Below are 20971 nucleotides of genomic sequence, written 5' to 3' on the forward strand. Positions count from 1 at the left end.
ATAACATTGTGCCTTGAACTTTGACCCTCTTGCTGACATATCTGTCACAGTCCGTAGACAATGAGCTGTCATCTGTCTGTCATCTGTCTGTGCTCTCCCTGCTGTTGTGCATCAGAATAGCCATAAAAAAAAATATTCTGGCTTGCAAACGGATGCAGTAGCGTCATGAGGGCGAACATCTGCTCTCAGAATGCACGCACGTCCTCTGACCTTTCGCATTCATAGTGACAATGTGTGATGTGATGACAAAGGTGTCGAGAGTCTGGGATTTTTTCTGAATGTTACTCTTAAAAAGCTGTACACACCTTGCATGCGACTCCCAGTTTCCTTGTGGCTGATCTGTGCTCACAATCTGTCCCCGTCTTGTTCTCTTTACGTTCCCAGCCGACTATAAAGTTCGACCGTCAGCCCGAGTACCTGGACAGCACGGGGGGGACACTGCACCCCTACCAGCTGGAGGGTCTCAACTGGCTCCGGTTCTCCTGGGCTCAGGGCACCGACACCATCCTGGCCGACGAGATGGGTTTGGGAAAGACGGTTCAGACGGCCGTCTTCCTGTACTCTCTCTATAAAGAGGTGGGTGACTGTGAGATACTGGGTTATGATGTAAAGTAGTGTGTTATACATCCTCAGGCACTCGTTGTGTGTGGAAACATTTGCATAACCCATAATGTTCAATCACAAAGTGAGTTTTCACTGTTTAGTTTGTCCTCCTTTATGATCTTAATCAAATCCATTTCATATTTTCCTTTTTTAAAGTAATACATTTTACCTTTTTAATTTTTTAATGCCATTTTTGCTCCACAGTAATGGCTAAGCCTGCCTGTGTGTAGCTGTCTATAGGTAGCTGTCGTCCTATTGGCCAGGAGCCATCCAGCCATTTTGTATAAGTCAGGTGAAATCTGACGACATTAAGTTCAATCTCAAACAGTAAACATTCACAGATGCTGCTCGTGTGTGCGGCTGCTGCCACCTAAAGGCGGGAGGCCAGAATACACTTCCTGCCAGAGCAGCAGGAGATCCTGCAGTGTTTTTCAACTTAATTTTATTTATTTTGATGCTTTCACACAAAATTGACTTGTCTCTGTGCCACATGTCTGTTTTATACAAATGTTTTAATGCGGTCAAGTTCAGAAGTACGGGCGATGTTACAAATGAATTTAAATCTATGATTGATTATCGGGATGTTTTTCAGTCTCTTGTGTAAAAAAACAATTGCCTTATTTCTGAAAATGATAGTTGTATTTTGGACAAAGTGTCTGATTTAATAATGATCACAATGATCTGACCTCCTATCTCCACCTCCAGGGCCACTCTAAGGGGCCTTTCCTGGTCAGCGCTCCGCTCTCCACCATAATCAACTGGGAGAGAGAGTTTGAGATGTGGGCCCCCGACATGTACGTGGTGACGTACGTCGGAGACAAAGACAGCCGAGCCGTCATCAGAGAGAACGAGTTCTCCTTCGAGGACAACGCCATCCGTGGGGGGAAGAAAGCCTCCAGGATGAAGGTAAGTCAAGACTCCCAAGAATAGAGAACTCCTAAAACAAATGCATTTAATAGACATGGATACGTTTTTAAACATCTCTTGCCTCTTTTGATTTCCTCCCAACAGAAAGACTCGTCAGTCAAGTTCCACGTGCTGCTGACCTCCTACGAGCTGATCACCATTGACATGGCGATCCTCGGCTCCATAGACTGGGCCTGCCTGGTGGTGGACGAAGCCCACAGGCTGAAAAACAACCAGTCCAAGGTACACACACACACACACACACACACACACACACACACACACACACACACACACACACACACACACACACACACACACACACACAGTTAATTAAAGTCTAGGGCAGGGGTTTTCAAAGTTTTTTTTAGGCCAAGGACCCCAAACCTGAAAGAGAGACGAGCAGGGACCACAGGTACTTCATATACTGTATACAATTGAGTTGCATAATGAACTGGGCCTACAATAACGTTGGGCTGCCTAAAGCCTTTACACAGATCTTTTTTACGGTGCCCTACAGTACTAAGCTACTATTTACATATTCATATATCATGTTGTAATGTTAGACGTACACGTGGAAGGCACAGTGAATCCAGAAGGTTAACTGTGTGGATGGCTACCAAAGAGGCTACCTGACCTATAGGCCTGTAAACATATAATCAATGTTGTTGAGGTTGTTGTTGTTTTTTTAAATGTTGGATGCATGTTAATGTATATTTGCAGACATCTGGCAGCCCCCTCGGTGCAGTGATATTTTATTTTTATTTTTTTGGACTCCCTAGGGGTCGCAGACCCCCTGTTGAAGATCTCTGGTCTAGGGTTAATCATCATTTAACAGTCCCTTAAAGAGAGAATAAAGAGTTCAGATGATGTAATGAATCCCCTAACAACAAACAGGCACTATGATTACCCTTTTAATCAAAACATAAATTACATAAATAGTCAAATTTGTATCCTGCTTGGATATATGGAGGATTCAGAAGTTCTACTATCTGAATGAACATTTTGATGAGGAGTTTTTCTACAGTTATTTCTTGTGATTTTTGAAAGGATGAATTTAAAAGGATGCGTTCAATTTGACCTTTTTGACTTGACTCCGAATTGTTTGATTTAATGAGGTAGATTGTCGTTTTAGAAAGCATTCCTTTTTTTCTCGCAGTCATTTCAGAGTGTACAAAACCTAAATGTTTGACTGGTCACTCCAAAGATGCCCAACTTTCGCTTATTTTGACCTTTTTAATTCCTTATGGGTCAGTGGATTAAACCTGAATGAATGAATTTTCCTTTCTTTTTTTTTTACAAAAGGGGCTTTCCAAGTAATCTCGACATGCCTCATCTTCACGTACAAGGGTTTCACAAAGTCTCAAAAGGTTGGGAAATGCTTAACTTGAACTCACGGTTCTCCGTTTTTCATCAAAAACAGGAGTAATCGTTGGCTGGAATAAAATGCGTCTGATTTGAGAAGACGTGTGCGGACGGCTGTTACTGACGTTTGACTGAATCTGAAACGGTTGTAAACATGTTGTTTTTTTTCTTTTCTTTTTTCCCTGCTGTAGTTTTTCCGGGTGTTGAACAACTACCCTCTGCAGCACAAACTGCTGCTGACTGGAACTCCTCTGCAGAACAACCTGGAGGAGCTTTTCCACCTGCTCAACTTCCTCACGCCTGAGAGGTTCAGGTAGGCTGCGGACTCTGTTGTATAACATATTCTTTTTTTTATTATTATTATAAGAGAAACATTTTTTACAGACGCTGAAGTCTCTAAATCACAATAAATGAACTTGCAGACTTTGCTGTACTTACTTCCATACTTCCATGTGACTTTGCATATGTGTCTAAAAGGTTAAAAAATATCCAGTAATTCAAAAGTAAAACAAATTTTGTGCTGCAGTAAAGCAGGTTTTTTTTCTTCTGCTTTTCTATCCTGTTTAGTAGGGGTCTGCAAAAAGAATTGATTCACATGCGAACCGTGGTTCAAGCTCTACCGATTTTCAAAATCGATTGATAGAATTCCAAAAATCAATTCATATTTTTTTAATAAAAACAAAATTGTATTTAAATTTAATTGTATGTCTACTGCAATCACATGGGAAAAGTAACTACATTTACATACTGTGAATCGTTTTATTTATTTTTATCGAATCGATTTTTAATCAAATCTTGAGCCTAAAATATTGAATCTTGACATTTTCTGAATCGTGCACCCCTACTGTTTAGCTACATGCAACCTCTCAGATTTGTATCTTTTGTTGTTCTCCCAATCAAAAAACACAAAGAAACTGAGGGTTGTAAGAAAATGTTGCTGAAGTTGTTAAAGGTTTAGCCAAAAAAACAAACCTTCACAGCGGCTGGCGTCTGTAGTTGTGACCGTACGGTTGAGCAGGAAAGCCTCACCGGTCTGTGTCTGCCTCCTGCGTTTGCAGTAAACTGGAGGTCTTCCTGGAGGAGTTCGCCGACATCGCCAAGGAAGACCAGATCAAGAAGCTGCACGACATGCTTGGTCCGCACATGCTCAGGAGGCTAAAGGCCGACGTCTTCAAACACATGCCCTCCAAGACGGAGCTCATCGTCCGAGTGGAGCTCAGCCCCATGCAGAAGTGAGTCCCGCTTTCTTTTTGTTGGTTTCAAAAAGATCCGAGTGATGAACGAATGGGAGAAGGGCGTTTTTCAGAAAGAAAAAGGGTAAATGTGTGCATCGTCTGTTTGCAGGAAGTACTACAAATTCATCCTGACGAAAAACTTTGAGGCTCTGAACACCAAAGGAGGAGGAAACCAGGTTTCTCTACTCAACGTCGTCATGGACCTCAAGAAATGCTGCAACCACCCCTACCTCTTCCCCGCGGCTGCTATTGTACGACCCAAATATTACTTCTTCTCCGCAATTAATCTGAAGGATGTGTTCAATTTGAACTCATGAAATCAAGACTCAATATGTCAGACTTGTTTAATGGATGTAGATTGTTATTTTAATAGAAAGTAGAGCTGCAAAGATTAACCTATTAGTTGTCAACTATCAAATTAATTGCCAACTATTTTGCCAATCGGTTTGAGTCATTTTTTTTTTTTTAAATGAAAAAGTAAGGAATTCCAGCTTGTTAAATGTGAAAATTTTCTAGTTTCTTCACTCGTCTGACAGTAAACTGAATATCTTTTGAGTTGGGGACAAAACAAGATGCTTTATGACGTCATCTTGGGGTCTGGGAAACACTGATGGACATTTTTCACAATTTTCTGGCATTTTATAAAACAAACCACTGATCCATTAACCAAGAAAATAATCGTTAGTTGCAGCCCCTTATAGAAAGCATTCCTTTTCTAAAGCCAAGCTTCCTCTTTAGTCATTTCAGAGTTCACAGAACCTAAATGTTTGATTGGTCACTCCAAACAGGAAGCTCCAAAGATGCCCAACGGGATGTACGATGGCAACGCTCTCACAAAGGCTGCCGGCAAACTGCTCTTACTGCAGAAGATGATGAGGAAGCTAAAGGACGGAGGACACAGAGTGCTCATCTTCTCTCAGGTAAGAGACCAGACCTTTCTTTTACCTCCCAGCACTGACTTATAAAACCTACGCTCATGCTCGTAAATTCTTTCTCTTAATTAATAATCTTTCTTTTTCCCTTTTTTACCAATTTAAATATCTGATTCCTTTTTGTCCTATCCTGTCTTTTCTCTTTTGAAGTGATCGGTCTCGACCAGATGAATATTTTCTTTCGCGGTTGAATCCGCTCAAAGTCAAATAAAAACCTAATCTAAAATTGAACATAAATGGTAGAAATACTTCTTCATGTTACAGACTCTGCCTGTGACTTACAAGTGGCTTTTATTATTTCCAGTAGGAACTGGAACTGAAAAAAAAAGTCAGAAATGTCGTCAGCTTTTCCCTAACCAACGTTGTCTCCTCTGTGTTTTGACACAGATGACCAAGATGTTGGACTTGCTCGAGGACTTCCTGGAGAACGAGGGCTACAAGTACGAGAGGATCGATGGAGGGATCACCGGAGGGATGAGACAGGAAGCCATCGATCGCTTCAACGGTGAGACTGAGGGCACAAAAAAAAATCCCTGAATTTTACTTTGTCTTCCATCTCGTGACTCTTTAAAACGTTTACTCTTAACTTCACAAACTTGAATGGTTTTAATCTGGTCTTTTCTTCTTTTTTAATCTGTGGTTAAAGTTCCAGGTCACTAATATGGAAGCTGTACGTAAAACGTACTTGTAGGATTTCTGTAAACGTCTCTTGATTCTTCTCCTCAGCCCCTGGCGCTCCGCAGTTTGCCTTCCTGCTGTCGACGAGGGCTGGAGGTCTGGGTATCAACCTGGCCACCGCCGACACCGTCGTCATCTACGACTCTGACTGGAACCCCCACAACGACATCCAGGTAAACCAGGGCTACTGCTACACCGCCTAACGCTACCCGTTGTTATTGAGAATAAAGGGAAGCTTTAGAGCAGAAGTTGTATATGCGCTCCAGAGTTTTATTGTCTTGCTTTTTTTGGGGGAAAACTCAAAAACATCTATGCTGAATTTGTACATTTTTCTGTCCCAATAAATATCAACAACAATGTAGTATTGTTCATGTTTATTTTAAGAGGGAAGTTTTATTTCCCTCTGACATTCATTGAAAAGTTCCAGAGACCCCTTTCTTATTCATAGTTTGTTGTAAAGCTGTCGTTTTAAATGTTCCTAACTCCTCCTCCGTCTGTGTCCAGGCCTTCAGCAGAGCTCATCGTATCGGCCAGAACAAGAAGGTGATGATCTACCGCTTCGTCACCAAGGCCTCTGTGGAGGAGAGGATTACTCAGGTAAATTGCACAGGTGCAACACACAGAAACCGCCCCTCCCCCCCAAAAAATAAACCCTTTCTTCGGTCAAGCAAGCGTTGACAAACAGATGCTTAAATCTGGCTACTGTTTTGTGCGAGTGACTTAGGGAAAACACTGTTAATGTTCCTTTTCCTGAGTCTGCATATTTTTGCAGACTCAGGAATTATTTCATTCCTCAAAAACATTTGACCTTTTTCAATATAAAAAAATGCAATTTCCCAATACATTTAGGGATTTTGTCTCTTTTTGGTCATTTTTGTTTTCTTTGAGGTTGTTTTGGGTCTCTGTGGTCATTTGCCATCTCTTTGTAGTTGTCTTTTGTGGTAGTTTGGAGTCTTATTTTTTTCTTTTTTCATTTCTGTTCTATAAAGTTGGAAAACCTAGAGCCGATAATAAATAAATAAATAAATAAATAAAATAACATTTAAATAGCTTACAGACAAAACTTGCTAAAGAGGTCCAGCTACAATCATAAGATGTGAGGAAAGTCTTTTAGTTACATTTATTCGTCTTTCTGATCCTGTGCCTAAACCTTATATTGGCAGGGAAAACGCTGAAGAAGTTTGGCTCTGAAGTTGTTTTTTTTTTAATTTTTTTTTATTGGTTTCTACTGCAACTCTAGGACAAACCCCTGGAAACATCTGCCCCTAGTTAGCTACATGTTAAAGTTTTTATAGCCGCTTAAAGAGCAAAACTTATCAGACATTTGACACTCCTTTTTTTTCTTTATTTTTTTATTTGGTATATTAACAAATTGCTCTTTCTTGTGTTCTACCTCCCCATCTTTCCTTCTGTGTTCTATCCAGGTTGCCAAGAAAAAGATGATGCTGACTCACCTGGTGGTCCGACCCGGTCTCGGATCCAAGACTGGCTCCATGTCCAAACAGGAGCTGGACGACATCCTGAAGTTTGGAACGGAGCAGCTCTTCAAGGACGAGTTTGAACGTGAGTGCCTAGGCAGTGGCAGATATCTCGGGGGAGGAAGAGAAAGAGAAGAGAAACATTTCAGTTGGCGCGTGAAGACGGTGAGAAGTGAGACCCATTTTATGACGTTTGTGTGTTCAGGTGAGAACAAGAGCAAGGAGGAGGACAGCAGCGTCATTCACTACGACGACAAGGCCATCGACGTTCTGCTGGACAGGAACCAGAGGGACACCGACGAGCCGGAGCTGCAGAGCATGAACGAGTACCTGAGCTCCTTCAAGGTTGCTCAGTACGTGGTCAAAGACGAGGAGGAGGAGGTGAGCGCCTGTGCATTGAAGATGTGTTTAGACATCCTGTGTGATTTATTTCTAGAGCATAAATCTGACATTGCTGAGAGAAGATTGTTGTTTACATGATCTTGTTTTAAATTGATCTAACGCTAGAGCGTCGGTTATTTTTGCAGCAGAAAGCTAAAGGCCTCTTTACGGTCGCCGTTCCCGACTTGTCACTTAACAATGTGACGTCAAAATGACGTAGATCTCGCTGGCGTGCCGTGATTTAAAGTGCGCGACCAGAGGTCACCGTTCTATTTTTTTTCCCAGCGGCTAACGACAAAGCGGAAACAGGGAAGCATGGACGAGTTCGAGGGCACCCGGATGCCAGGACTCTGAGAGTGACTGCAAGTCTCTCTTGTAAACTTGCTGGGTTACGATGAGTTCAATGCTGCTGCCAGTTCTGCCGTTGTTTACCTTTTTCCTTCTTCTTCTAGTCCATAGAAATAGTCGGTAGCCTTTCCTCATTAGCGCCACCTCTGTTCAGGAGAAGACTGCAACTAGTGTCGCGACCACCACGCGCGGGAGTAAATAGTTAGGGCGCTCCCATGACGTCACACAGTCGTGCAACAGGTCGGGAATGGCGAGTATACCGCTCGCTTAAGGCTTCTGTCTTTCCTGTCATTACGTTGTACAATCGTGATTAGTGTTGGCCGTCTGTTTGCCCAATTATGGTTACGATTCTTCCTTTCGATTCCTGTTCTTATTTGTTCAGATTCTTTGAGGGGTTGAGTTGAAACGGGTCACGTGCTTATTCCACATATAAGGGGAAAATGTCCAGTTTTACCGGACTTTTCAATGTAAAATAAAGCCACACTTTACAGCGCCGCTTACTGTGCTCCATGGCTGCAACGCGACAAGCGCCTGGAAGTACGGCGGCTGCTACGGAAACCAAAACTTGCGCGTGTTAAATTTAGAATTTTGGTTTTGAATCGATTCCAAAATGGAACTGGTTCTCGGTGCTGAATCCTAATCATGATGACGCGGCACGTTACGTGACGTTCGGTCTAAAACGTAATGATAACTAGCGGTGGCCACAGAGTAGTTCCCCAGTAATGGCCGCGGGAAATCATTGTTTACATGATCCTGAAAGAGAAAAAAAAACATCTAAAATAAAAGCCAAAACAGTGTTTCTTCATTTAAAAATCTTTTGGATCAATATGTTTTTTATTTAGTAAAATTTGCTGAACATGTGTCCCATTTAAAAGTTATGACACAAATTCAATACTTCCTAATAATTAGAAAGGTTTATTGACTTACCGAACCTTTTCTAGCTTAGGTTGTACTGATTTTAGGGATATGAAGCATTTTGATAATACTCCAGAGAAATGACCTCCCAACACGCAAAGGTTCAAGATGTGCGGAGTTGAAAGGGTTAATGTAATGTAAGTGTTGCTTGATCCCAGTTGTGCCCTCTGGTCCTTTGTTACCTGCTCCAACCCTTTCCGTGTTTCTGCATCGTTTCTTCCTGTCGCTCAGGAGGAGGAGGTGCAGCGGGAGATCATCAAGCAGGAGGAGAGCGTGGATCCGGACTACTGGGAGAAGCTGCTGCGTCACCACTACGAGCAGCAGCAGGAGGATCTGGCCCGCAACCTGGGCAAAGGCAAACGTATCCGCAAGCAGGTCAACTACAACGACGGCTCTCAGGAAGACAGAGGTAAGGACAGAGGTAATCTTTAGCTTTTTTTTACTAGTAGCATTCAGATTTTTTAAACAAAAGTGATTTCACAATGCTTTGTCACAAGTGGAGCTCCAAAGATAAACCGATTAATCGATTTCGTTTTCGACTATTAAAAACAAGCGGCAACTATTTTGACACTCGATAAAAATCAAAGCTAGACGTAACGGTCTAAACTTTTAAATCTGAGAATATCCAATTAACAAATAAGTAAAGGAGTCGACCAGGCATTCGGTGCCTGAAATGCCGTACGGAGCCCTGGAGCTCTGTTGATATCAGGGTCGGGTTATACTCTAAAACTAGTTTGTACGAAGATTAGGGTTAGGTACCGAGACCCGGTGCTAATACGGCACCGGTGCCTTAACGACCGGTATCTACCGGACCGAATAGCAACGCGGATTTCGGTGCCACTGATAAACTTGCGCTTCTCTCTGATGCTCCCAAACGGAAGCATCGCTGCCCGTGACGCTAGCTAACACTACACTCGTCAGGGCGGTAATGTTAGCCTTCCGCTAGCGAGTAGCTGGATTAAACACAATGGTTAAAAGGGGGGGTGGGGGGGGCTGTTTGATCGTACAAGAAGCACTTCTGGTAAAGCATACTGGTCCCTTTAATCATGAATATAGTTCAGTAGTCTTGGTGTCTGATTGGACAGTGGATCAAAACAATCTCTTTTTTTTTCGTCTCACAGCCGATTGGCAGGATGACCAGTCTGACGGCCAATCAGATTACTCGGTGGCGTCTGAGGAGGGAGACGAGGACTTTGATGAGCGGACAGAAGGTAAGAGCTATTATCTGTGTTTGTCTGTCTAGAGTTAAAGAACCTTGAACAATATTGACGTTATAAGCTAATGTTTGGAAAAGTGTAATATCAGTGTCTGAATGTATCCCAGCGACAGTTAGACGCACCTGTGTATAGACAGACTACCATCAGGGAACTTATTGTCCCTCACTCATCTTCGGACGCTCCTAAAACATAAAACACCTTTTTATAAACAGCAAGTACAATAAACGCACAAACAGTAAAAGAAAGGGGGACCAGATGTGTCGCACGTTTATATACAAGAGTTAGAAATATAATTGATGCCGCACTCCCGCCTGTCTGTATAATCGCCACATCTGTTTTCCTCTCCGCAGCCAACTCTCGCCGGCCGAACAGGAAGGGCCTGAGGAACGACAAAGACAAACCGCTGCCCCCCCTGCTGGCCAGAGTGGGAGGCAACATCGAGGTGAGCGGCTGCAGGACTTTGTTTTTGCGGTGGATTCCCACGGTGCAGAAGTATGGCGGCGTTTTGGTTTTCGAGAAATAAAGCCCGATCTGCTTTCCTTTCCTTTCCTCCCCCAGGTGTTGGGTTTCAACTCTCGGCAGAGGAAGGCCTTCCTGAATGCAGTGATGCGTTATGGGATGCCTCCCCAGGATGCTTTCACCACCCAGTGGCTGGTCCGAGACCTGCGAGGGAAATCTGAGAAAGAGTTCAAGTAAGAAAACGCCACAATGCCTCCTGACAAAAATATGAACCGTCTAACTCTGTAAATAAGCAGTTTTAAATGTCCCTCCAGAGACTTTAACGTACTAATTCAAGGTTTGAAGTTGACTAAAATATGTGACTTTATATTTATTGGGACCCTTTCTCCTCTCTGTCCCCTCAGGGCGTACGTCTCTCTGTTCATGCGTCACCTCTGTGAGCCCGGAGCCGACGGGGCCGAGACCTTCGCCGACGGCGTCCCTAGAGAAGGGTTGTCGCGGCAACACGTCCTTACCCGTATCGGCGTTATGTCACTTATTCGCAAGAAGGTAACAAACGCAGATTTGCCTTTTTTTTTTTTTTTATTATTATACTCTGTTTGACTTAAGTTGTTAGAATAAGAGAGAAAACGACGACAGCAAAAAGACCGAATAAAGCAGCTGGACATCGTCTGTAACAACAAGATGTGAAGAAAACACTTTGCAACTTTTTAGAAACGGTTTCAGCTCAGATGGTGTTCACCAAGTCCAGTTTTGTTCTTCCTAACTAGCCACAAAAATGAATCTCCCACCATTTTTGAACAAGTAATTGGTGATTTGATAAAGATTTGATCAGCAAAAATCAGAAAAGGCCAATGTTGAGTCGCTTCTAATCTCATAAAATAAAAATGCTTAACTTTATATAACACATACTTCTACTCTTATACTGGTTGTGTACACCTCTTAAATAATAATAATGCATTTTATTGGTATAGCGCTTTCTAGAAGAAGAAATCTACACACTAAAATACACACACATGAATCAAACATTAAAAGCAGCTCTAAAAAGGTTGTTTTCATTCTTATGTTTTATTCTTCTGTTTATCTGTATTTATTTCATTAACTCATTGTGCTGCTGCAGCAGCACCTGACTTTTCCCTCTGGGGATCAATAAAGGCTTACCTTCTATCTTATTTTAAATTGATTTGCAGTTTAGGTACAAGAGAGAGAACAAAAAAAGAATTGGTGGCCAAACAAGCAATTGAAGTAAAAGCTGGTAAACTGGTATTGGCATCTTTAGGTTTTCTGTGTTTGTATGTTCTAACATTTAATTGATTCTTAAACTATATAAGAAACTTACTGCTAATGGAACCAAACACTATATGCAGCCCAAGTGCTGCACGTCCTAGGTGACGTCTTGTTCTGAGTTTGATGGGTGTGCGAGGTGAGTCGTCGTCATGCCGACCGTGTGCTCTTCACGTCCTCCAGGTTCAGGAGTTTGAGCACGTGAATGGTCAGTGGTCGATGCCCTGGATGGCCGAGCTGGAGGAGAGCAAGAAGGCCGCGGCTCAGCCAGACTCGCCCGGGAAAACCCCGTCCACCGGCACCCCCGCCGACACGCAGCCCAACACACCCGCTCCAGGTACCTCTCTCTCTCTCTCTCTCTCTCTCTCTCTCTCTCTCTCTCTCTCTCTCTCTCTCTCTCTCTCCCCCTGTACAGGTGAAACCACACACACTCTATATACTATATTTACTGGTTTAAGTTTTAATTTAAAACAACATAATGAGTAGGGCTGTACGTTATGAGGACAATATGCGATAAACAAAATGTATTCTTAATAGTCACATAAACACAGTACAATATAGCGAAATTTTATTTCTGCATTCTTAGCACAAGTATTAGGAACAGTGGCCAGCTGTTTATACAGCATCTGGGGAGCAACATGGGGTTCCGAGTTCAGCTCCGGTACACCACGACATGTGGCCGGAGGAGCCTGGGATTGAACCCCCGAACTTGTGGTTATGGGGCAACCGCTCTTCACACAAGCCACGTTGTTGAATATGGTGATAATGTTATATCGTACTTGCGATAAATAAACAGATGATGAAGACTACTCTGTTCTGCATTTCTGCTGCTTTCAGAGTTCTGCTGAAATACAACAAATCGATTGTTGAATTCAAAACCGATGAAAGGAAATAATTCCCATCATTCTTTTATTACTTTTCTTTTATACAAATGTGAACATTGATTTGAATATAAAAGGCAGCACTAGAAAAAAGACCACATTTTAAAGTGCAGTTTTCTACTGATATTTTGAGTGTTTTTCACGATCGCAGCCTTTCACGATGTGTTAATTGCACCAGTTCATATCGCGATGACGGTAAAAAAAAAAGATATATTGATTGAAAGATATACTCTAATAATGGGTGAACCTGTTTTTGTCTTTGTAGTTGACGACTCCTCCTCAAAGACCGAGGAGGCAGCGAAGGACACAGATAAGGAGGTGAAGAACGAGGGCGAGGCGGAGAAGAACGGCAAAGAGCCCGCGAAGGCCACCGATGAGGTAAAGGCGCCAATGCGCTCGAGCGACGGGACCAAAACGTCGGCTCTTTTGGATTCTGGAACATATTTGTGTTTTTTCCAAGATGTGTCACAAAGTCTCCCCCCGCGTCTCCTCCAGGTGATCGCCATCCCGGACGACGACGAGAAGAGTCCGCCAGCCGAGGCGGAGAGCAAGAAGAACGGCGAGGAGCCGATGGAGACGGACAAACCCAGCAACGGAGAAGCGGAGGGCGTCAAAGAGAAGGAGGCCGAGAAGGACGCCAAGGCCGAGAAGAAGAGTCCAGAGGAAGGAGAGGAGACCAAGTTGCCTCCGGAGGCCAAGACGGAGGGGCCCGAGGTCAAACCGGAGGACGCTGAAGTCAAAGGTAAAACTCTTCCTCCTCCTCTTTATCACATGCAGTTTACTAGGGCTGCTCCCTCTTAGTCGATTAATCGACTAATTGGTTGTTTTGGTCTTAGTAAACTTAGATTTCTTTAGTCGATTAGTCATGTTTGATGCTTTTTTTTCATGCTGAATGACTCATTTCCAAGAAACGTACGAGCACATCTCTGGTAAACACAAGAATTAAAGTGGTGCTTTTGCATGACCCTTTGCGGAGAAACTCCGATTTACAGATCTGTCGATTAAATCAACTTATCGATTAGTCGATACAATTGTGTTGAGTGTTAGTCGACTAAGAATTTCTTCCATCGAGCACAGCCCTACAGTTTATCAACTTGCTCAAGGTGCACAGCTTGTAAACGTGATCTGTTTTGGTTTTATTTGGTCATAAAAAGATGGAATTAATAGTACAAAAAAAAATATACACAAACACAGTTTTTATTAAAACAAAGAATGCGGTTGCAGGACAGAGCATGTGAGCGCAGTGGATCGGTGAGAACTTCTGCTCCTAGCTCACGGATGTGTTCGTTCCTTTCCGCTAAATATCACTCCGCGCTCACCCCAGATTTCACCTCGCTCTACTCAAATCGCTCACCTCTCGCTCCAGAAAGAGCTGCGTTTTATCATTTTGTATTCATTAGATGAGCAGCGCCCGCCCTTTCTCCGCTGGCGGCATGACGGGAGGGAGAAACTTCTGCTGTGAGCGGTACCGGAGCGAAAGATTCCCTCTGCGCTAGGGCTGTGCAATTAATCGAAATTGAATCGTGATTATGATTTCGGCTCTCAATGATCACAAAAACGGAATAATCGAGAAAAACAATTATTTAGCTCATTAAGTTTTGCAAGTACACTCTTATTTTCTCGTGTTCTGAATGGAAAAAAAAATAGTATAAATAGGACAAGTATTGAGGCAAATTTCACAGTTTTATGTGTTTTTTTTTTTTTTTTTTTTTTTTACTGTTGATTTATTTAACATTTTAACTGTTTTTTTAGTTCAATAATTACATCTTTCCAGAAGTCAACGAGTAATCGTGTTAAATTATGGTGATTTCAATATTGACTGAAATGATGGTCATATTTTTTTTCCATAATCGAGCAGCCCTACTCTGCGCTCCATCTAAGTACCCCCCCTCCGTGCTCTGATGCCGTTCGGTACAGGGCTTTCTCGCCGGTGTGCAACATTTGGTTGGTCATGTTGACTACTCGCACACGCAGAACATAAATTCTGCAGCGCGAGATTTAGCACTGACTAGTTGTCTGTCAGCTGTTGCACGCTAGTCGGCTTGGCCTGGTTAGCCGGCTTCAACCAATCAATCCAATATTTATGATTTACATTTTATACATTGATTGTATTGTAAATTTTGTTAAATCTCAGAATTGTGCTTAAATTAAGTCCTCCATAAATTCCCCCCTTTAACAGAAATGCATCTCACTTTTCGAGTTTCGTAATTGTTGCTTTTACATTGTACTCGCTTTCTCTTTCGCACATTTTGTACGGATTCACGTCTTCTGATTGAGGCCCAGCTGTGGCTGATTTTGTAGCTAGAATCGATTCTGTAGTTTAGATCTGCTCTCAGATAGAAACTTGACCGTGTGTGACTGTAATAATCTCCAGAAGTCGCGGTTCATAGTGTGACAACGTGTCATTCCTCGGCCTGTTGTGATCTTTAAAGTCACGGCTGTCTCTGCTTTCTCCTTTTAATGGTTTTATTTGTTTTGCAGCAGAAGAAAAGAGAGAAGAAAAGATGGACGCCACTTCTCCTGCAGATGAAAAGAGAGGTTTCTTTTTTTAATATTTCACACCGGACAGTTTAATAAACGGGAATATGATGGGGTTTTTTTCTCTGTTTCTCATGAAATTGGTCGTTAACCATGTCTCCTTTTTGCTCTCCCGCAGCAGATCTGAAGGAGGAGAAGGAGCCTCAGAAGCCGGAGGAAGCCACCAAACTGCAGAACGGAGACGGCAGCAAGGAGGGCGGAGCCTCAGCCGCCGCGGCCACCGCCGCCGCCGCCGCTGGAGCCGCCAGCGAGGAGAAGAAGAAGGCCAAGACCAGGTTCATGTTCAACATCGCTGACGGAGGATTCACAGGTACGCAAACACAGACGGAGACACAAATAGCTTAAAAGTTGTTGTTGTTGTCATTTTCCTAATTTGCATCTTTCTTCTCTCAGAGCTTCACTCTTTGTGGCAGAACGAAGAGCGCGCCGCCACCGTCACCAAGAAAACCAACGAGATCTGGCACCGCCGCCATGACTACTGGCTGCTGGCTGGCATCATACAGTATCCTTTTCCCACCTGTGATTGGCTCTCAGATCTCGCTAAGGGGGGAGAGGGGCTAGAGCTGTAACCATTCCTAATGTTGCATTTCAGTTAATTGTCTTAAAAATAATTGCAATTAACAATATTATTGTCTTTCAGTCAAAATTTTTAAATATTTATTCATTTATTACTTTTAAAAAAGCCAAACAAATCAGTGTTTTTAACGACTTCCAGGATAAATCTTTTCGGTTATGTGACGCAGATAATGTAGTAACACAGATACACAGCCTATGAAGTAAACAACGCCTCTTTAATATCATAAAAATATATATATCCAACAGTTAGGGTTCATGTGTCATGACAGTGTCATGGGTTCATGAGTGTCATGCCACTCTTATGTAGATACCTTCAAGTAAAGTGTTATATAGTCCAATAATCACTTATATAATTACAATATGGCATATCTAAACAAAAACCAACAAGTACCAGTCATACGCCTTTAAGACTTTAGACAGTTATGTAATAATTGTTACAGGATGTAATGGGGGGAAGAGGAGGGGATTGTTGTCTGGAGATGAAGAGATGTAGTTGTTCCCCTTGACCGCCACTCCCTCCCAGACACGGTTACGCTCGCTGGCAGGACATCCAGAACGACGTCAAGTTCGCCATCCTCAACGAGCCTTTCAAGGGCGAGATGAACCGCGGCAACTTCCTGGAAATCAAGAACAAGTTCCTCGCCCGGAGATTTAAGGTAGCTTTCACTTCCTGTAGATGGAGAGAGGAAAACGATCGTTGGGCTTGAAACGGGGTTTCCGTGCGTCTTAAAGTATTGTGTTGGAGGTCTTACATCATATTAACCAGGTCCTAATTGTCCTACGTCCATGCCCGGCTACTACCTCCTTATGGTGTTTTTTTTTTTTTTTTTTTTTTTTATAATTCCTTGGTTTGTAGTTCTTTCTTTCACTCGTCCAAATATAATTTCGCTATATTACGACTACAAATGAAACCATCATGCAACTTATTATGCAGCCATTCAGCTTTCGTTTCTCTTTCAGATTGTACCACAGACATACATTTTTTTTGTTATTTTATTATTATTCAGCTATGGGGAAGTGCAAGTTTAGCGATACTTGGCTTGAAAAAACTGAATTTAGGGCTCAGTTGATATTGTGATAAAGGTCTTAAATTTCATTTATAAAGGTCTTAAGTCTTAAATTTGACTAAGAGGGCGCCCGGGTAGCTCAGTTGGTAGTGCAGGCACCCATATATAGAGGTTTACTCCTCGACGCAGCGGCCGCAGGTTCAACTCCGACCTGCGGCCCTTTGCTGCATGTCATTCCCCCATCTCGCTCCCCTTTCATGTCTTCTGTCCTATATATAGAGACAAAGGCCTAAAATGCCCCAAAAAATCATCTTGAAAAGATTTGACTCTGGGAAACCTGCCGAAACTCTTCGTCCTTTAATATTAGTTTTGGTCGTCCAGGTTTCGTTGCAGCTCTGTATGCTCCCCACTGATTACAGCTGATATTTTTAAGGCTTTTTATTTTAAGAATGTATGTGTTAATTATTAATTTGTTTTGTATTCAGATACATCAATGACAGTAATGGGACAGAAATTGTAATTTAGAAACTGCACGAGCACTGTAGTTACACTGTATGTTTCTTAAAGGGACTCTGGTGCGTCAGCAGCGGCTCCTTTTGCATCTAGATTTCTTTTCACTTTAGTTTTGCAAAAGAATGTATTTATCTGACCTCTGTGCACTCTAGAGACATACATCATGAGGCATTTCTAAAAAGATTGTTTTTAAAAAAAAAAATGCACGTCAGTCTGACATTTATTTAATTTGTTAAAAAAACATTAAAATAAATAAAAGTACATGGATTTTCTGCTTTCAATCTGTTCTGCTGGAAACGGATATGATGAAGTCACCATAAAAATTTAATCTAGGGGGGAAAATCTATTTAAAAAATCGTCACCAAAAAATGTTTTGTTCCCACCATTAAGGTTTACAGTTAGAGATAGGAGCGATATGGAAGCAGTGAAAGACAGCAGGTAGTTGTTGAGCATTTCTATAATCAATCCAGCTGACATGTTAGGTACTTTACAATCCAACCATGATGATGGGAAAGTCAATAAATTAGCATAAGAACAAGTTCTCTTTAAGTTAATTCCCCCCTTCCCCCCCCTTCCCCCCCTCCAGCTGTTGGAACAGGCGCTGGTGATCGAGGAGCAGCTGCGTCGCGCCGCCTACCTCAACATGTCGGAGGACCCCTCCCACCCCTCCATGGCCCTCAACACCCGCTTCAGCGAGGTGGAGTGTCTGGCCGAGTCCCACCAGCACCTCAGCAAGGAGTCCATGTCCGGGAACAAACCGGCCAACGCCGTCCTGCACAAAGGTGAGACGCCACGCCAGGGAGTCGGAGGTCACATGATCTGCATGTCGCCACGTTTAACACTGGTTAAATATGTTGGCCTGCAGGACTTCCCATCGACCATGCAACCTTTTGTTTTTCTGGGTCAATATTTTAAATAACGTTTTGGTCGTCTTTTTTTTGTTTTGTAAGCTTTCCAGATGTTTTTGTCACTTTTTTTCGAATATATATTTTTTTTATTTATTTTAATTTATTTTTCTGTCCTTTTTTTTTGTTTTCTCCCCACATTTTTAAAAGCTCTCTCCAATATTTTGATCAATTTTTTCAACGTTCTTGTATCAGTTCTTTTTTTAGATGCTACATAATTGAATCAAACGCCCAAATTCAATGAAAGCAGTGAACTGATCATTTATTTTACCTGTGAGGAGCGTTGTAGGGAACCATCCCCGTTGCAGTATTTCAATTTAGTTGAAAGGAAACCCAAATTTCTGATACAGAAACGTTTTGAAAATGGGTCAAATTTGCATTTAGAGATATTCTAACAATGAGAATATTTGGAGTTGTAAACTGTGACTATTTGTGTTTTTACCTTGGTTTGGTTTTATTTGAACATTAAAATCGGTGAATTACTTCTTTCGCTTGTGCACTAGTGCTGCTACTCACTTATTACGTTTAATTCATTTTTAACCAGACTTTTTTTCTGATCTAGTTTTTATGTTCTGTTGAGTGAACTTGTTCTTAAAAAAGTTCAGAAGTTATTTATTTCCGCTGCTGCAAATATTGTGAATTTATTAAAAAAAAAAGCCTCACAATGAGATGACAACATTGAAACGTTGTGTAGAGAGAGAATCTGAAGTAAAGGACTGACATAAAACCATTTTCTCTCTCTCTCTCTCTCTCTCTCTCTCTCTCTCTCTCTCTCTCTCTCTCTCTCTCTCAGTGCTGAAGCAGTTGGAGGAACTGCTGAGCGACATGAAGGCGGATGTCACCCGCCTGCCAGCAACCATCGCCCGGATACCGCCGGTTGCCGTGCGACTCCAGATGTCGGAGAGGAACATCCTGAGCCGGCTGGCGAGTCGAGGGCCCGAGACACAGACACAGTCACAGACGCAACAGGTAACCAAACCACCCGGAGAATTAGCCGTTGGAACAGCTACTTACTAGGGGTGTTAACGATTGACCCTTTTTGGTACGGGTGGGACTCTCTTGGCACCTCACGATTTGATTCCAAACAGATTATCAATGCATCTCGATGCAACCATTTTTTTTTAAATGCACATTTCCATGCGTGATTTAAAAAAAAAAAAACTACCGTATACATAAAAATCTGAGATGCTACTCAGTTTGCTAGTTACTTTGTGGACAAAGCAGCTAGACAAAGCTGAGATTTTGACATATTTGTCACACACTAGTTTTAATGAAATGTTATGTCTACTGAGGTTTTTATTTTGTAGTCCTTCCGTGCTTAAGCCTTAAACATGTTTGTGAAAGTCCCCTTCTCTCCCAGTAATCTTCCATGTCAGAGGCTCAGTCAGGTTTAAAGGTGGAGAATTGGCTTCTTAGAACATGAAACATGAGGTGGTCAGATGTAATGTGATAAATTAGATGAACAGCCTATGTGTTTTGCCTAATTATTTTATGTATGTCTCATTAGATCACGTGTGTATATATACAAAATTAAAAAAAAAAAAATTCTGCACTCTTGCCTAAACTAAGTTGTTGTCAATTATCCCATCCTCTTTCAGTCACTCCGTTTTCTGATTTGCACTTGTCTGGAGACAGTAACTCATCAGAATCGAGCATCGACTTGTTCTAGAGAGAATCGCGATGCATCTAAGAATCGATTATTTTTCCCACCCGTAGTTTTTGCCTGATTTTAAACAAAAGTCTAAACAATCGATTTTATTAACTGCTAGTAAACTAATTATTGCTAACTTTGCACTAGTGAATTGTTTTAAGCTTTTTTTTCTAAGTTTTTTTTTTCTGTTCTCCTCCTCCAGATGTCGCAGCAGTAGACTGAGGCTCTGCGCTTTTACCTCGAAAACCAACCCCCCTGCCTCACCTCGACATTCCTGATTGGTGCACAGCAGAATGACGGACAGCGCGCTCAACTTGAAGCTACGCCCAGTTCACTCCCCTCCACCCCCCCTAAAAAGACTTTAAACAGAGTTTTTCTGGAGCATCGGATCCCTTCCCCAAGTTTGAGGCTGTGGACAGAAAAGCTATTTTATTTTTTATTTTTTTCCTCCATTTTTTTCAATTTCTTTATTAATATTATTGATATAATGTTATTATGATGGTTTTTTGGGACCTAAATAAAAAAATGTAATAAAGAATTTGTTTGTGGTCAGTTGGGGGGAGGCGTGCTACGATGGGATCTGTGGTACCACTAAGGTCTATATAAAAGAGACTTCAGATACAGTATTAGGGGACCACTAAGGCCTATATAAAAGAGACTTCAGATACAGTATTAGGGGACCACTAAGGTCTATATAAAAGAGACTTCAGATACAGTATTAGGGGACCACTAAGGTCTATATAAAAGAGACTTCAGATACAGTATTAGGGGACCACTAAGGTCTATATAAAAGCATCCAAAAAGCAGCATGTCATAGGACCTTTTAATACTTAATAGTCTGGTAGGACCAAGCTAGCAGATAAAGACAATACAATGACAATACCAACGTCGAGAGAGCTTTTACATTAAAATGGAACAACTTTTCAGAATAAATCAAGGCACGAATACCACATTTTTCTGTTGCAAACATGAATTTATTTGAAATCCCAGGCCAGAATCAGAATAACCTTGCTTGTAATCTTTAAATGTCACTTTTCCTTTGATATCCCAACACCTATTCACAGTATTTCTCTTTTGGTTTAATAATCAAACCTTCTAA

At 42.0% G+C, this 20971-nt stretch overlaps 1 protein-coding gene across 6 annotated transcripts in view; it reads left to right on the plus strand.

The window, feature by feature from the left end:
* Positions 1 to 20410, plus strand: part of LOC114567903 (chromodomain-helicase-DNA-binding protein 4) — a 40499-nt gene extending 20089 nt beyond the window's left edge. For 3 of the 6 annotated variants that reach the window (XM_028597127.1, XM_028597128.1, XM_028597133.1), the window contains 27 exons: positions 385 to 576; positions 1309 to 1509; positions 1615 to 1752; positions 3066 to 3187; positions 3933 to 4106; positions 4219 to 4360; positions 4898 to 5029; positions 5429 to 5546; positions 5768 to 5892; positions 6224 to 6316; positions 7144 to 7282; positions 7403 to 7578; positions 9073 to 9262; positions 9963 to 10052; positions 10409 to 10500; positions 10617 to 10750; positions 10922 to 11066; positions 11985 to 12138; positions 12948 to 13060; positions 13178 to 13424; positions 15164 to 15220; positions 15339 to 15530; positions 15614 to 15722; positions 16320 to 16452; positions 17903 to 18098; positions 19015 to 19190; positions 20075 to 20410. In XM_028597127.1, coding sequence (XP_028452928.1) covers positions 385 to 576; positions 1309 to 1509; positions 1615 to 1752; positions 3066 to 3187; positions 3933 to 4106; positions 4219 to 4360; positions 4898 to 5029; positions 5429 to 5546; positions 5768 to 5892; positions 6224 to 6316; positions 7144 to 7282; positions 7403 to 7578; positions 9073 to 9262; positions 9963 to 10052; positions 10409 to 10500; positions 10617 to 10750; positions 10922 to 11066; positions 11985 to 12138; positions 12948 to 13060; positions 13178 to 13424; positions 15164 to 15220; positions 15339 to 15530; positions 15614 to 15722; positions 16320 to 16452; positions 17903 to 18098; positions 19015 to 19190; positions 20075 to 20089 — 3795 coding nt within the window. In that variant the 3' untranslated portion in view covers positions 20090 to 20410. The remainder of the gene's footprint in view (positions 1 to 384; positions 577 to 1308; positions 1510 to 1614; positions 1753 to 3065; positions 3188 to 3932; positions 4107 to 4218; positions 4361 to 4897; positions 5030 to 5428; positions 5547 to 5767; positions 5893 to 6223; positions 6317 to 7143; positions 7283 to 7402; positions 7579 to 9072; positions 9263 to 9962; positions 10053 to 10408; positions 10501 to 10616; positions 10751 to 10921; positions 11067 to 11984; positions 12139 to 12947; positions 13061 to 13177; positions 13425 to 15163; positions 15221 to 15338; positions 15531 to 15613; positions 15723 to 16319; positions 16453 to 17902; positions 18099 to 19014; positions 19191 to 20074) is intronic. The other 3 variants (XM_028597129.1, XM_028597130.1, XM_028597132.1) reach the window with 3 other exon arrangements.
* Positions 20411 to 20971: the final 561 nt, after the last annotated feature.

The sequence above is a fragment of the Perca flavescens genome, chromosome 14 (genome assembly GCF_004354835.1).
Source record: "Perca flavescens isolate YP-PL-M2 chromosome 14, PFLA_1.0, whole genome shotgun sequence".
In the NCBI taxonomy this organism is placed as follows: domain Eukaryota; kingdom Metazoa; phylum Chordata; class Actinopteri; order Perciformes; family Percidae; genus Perca; species Perca flavescens.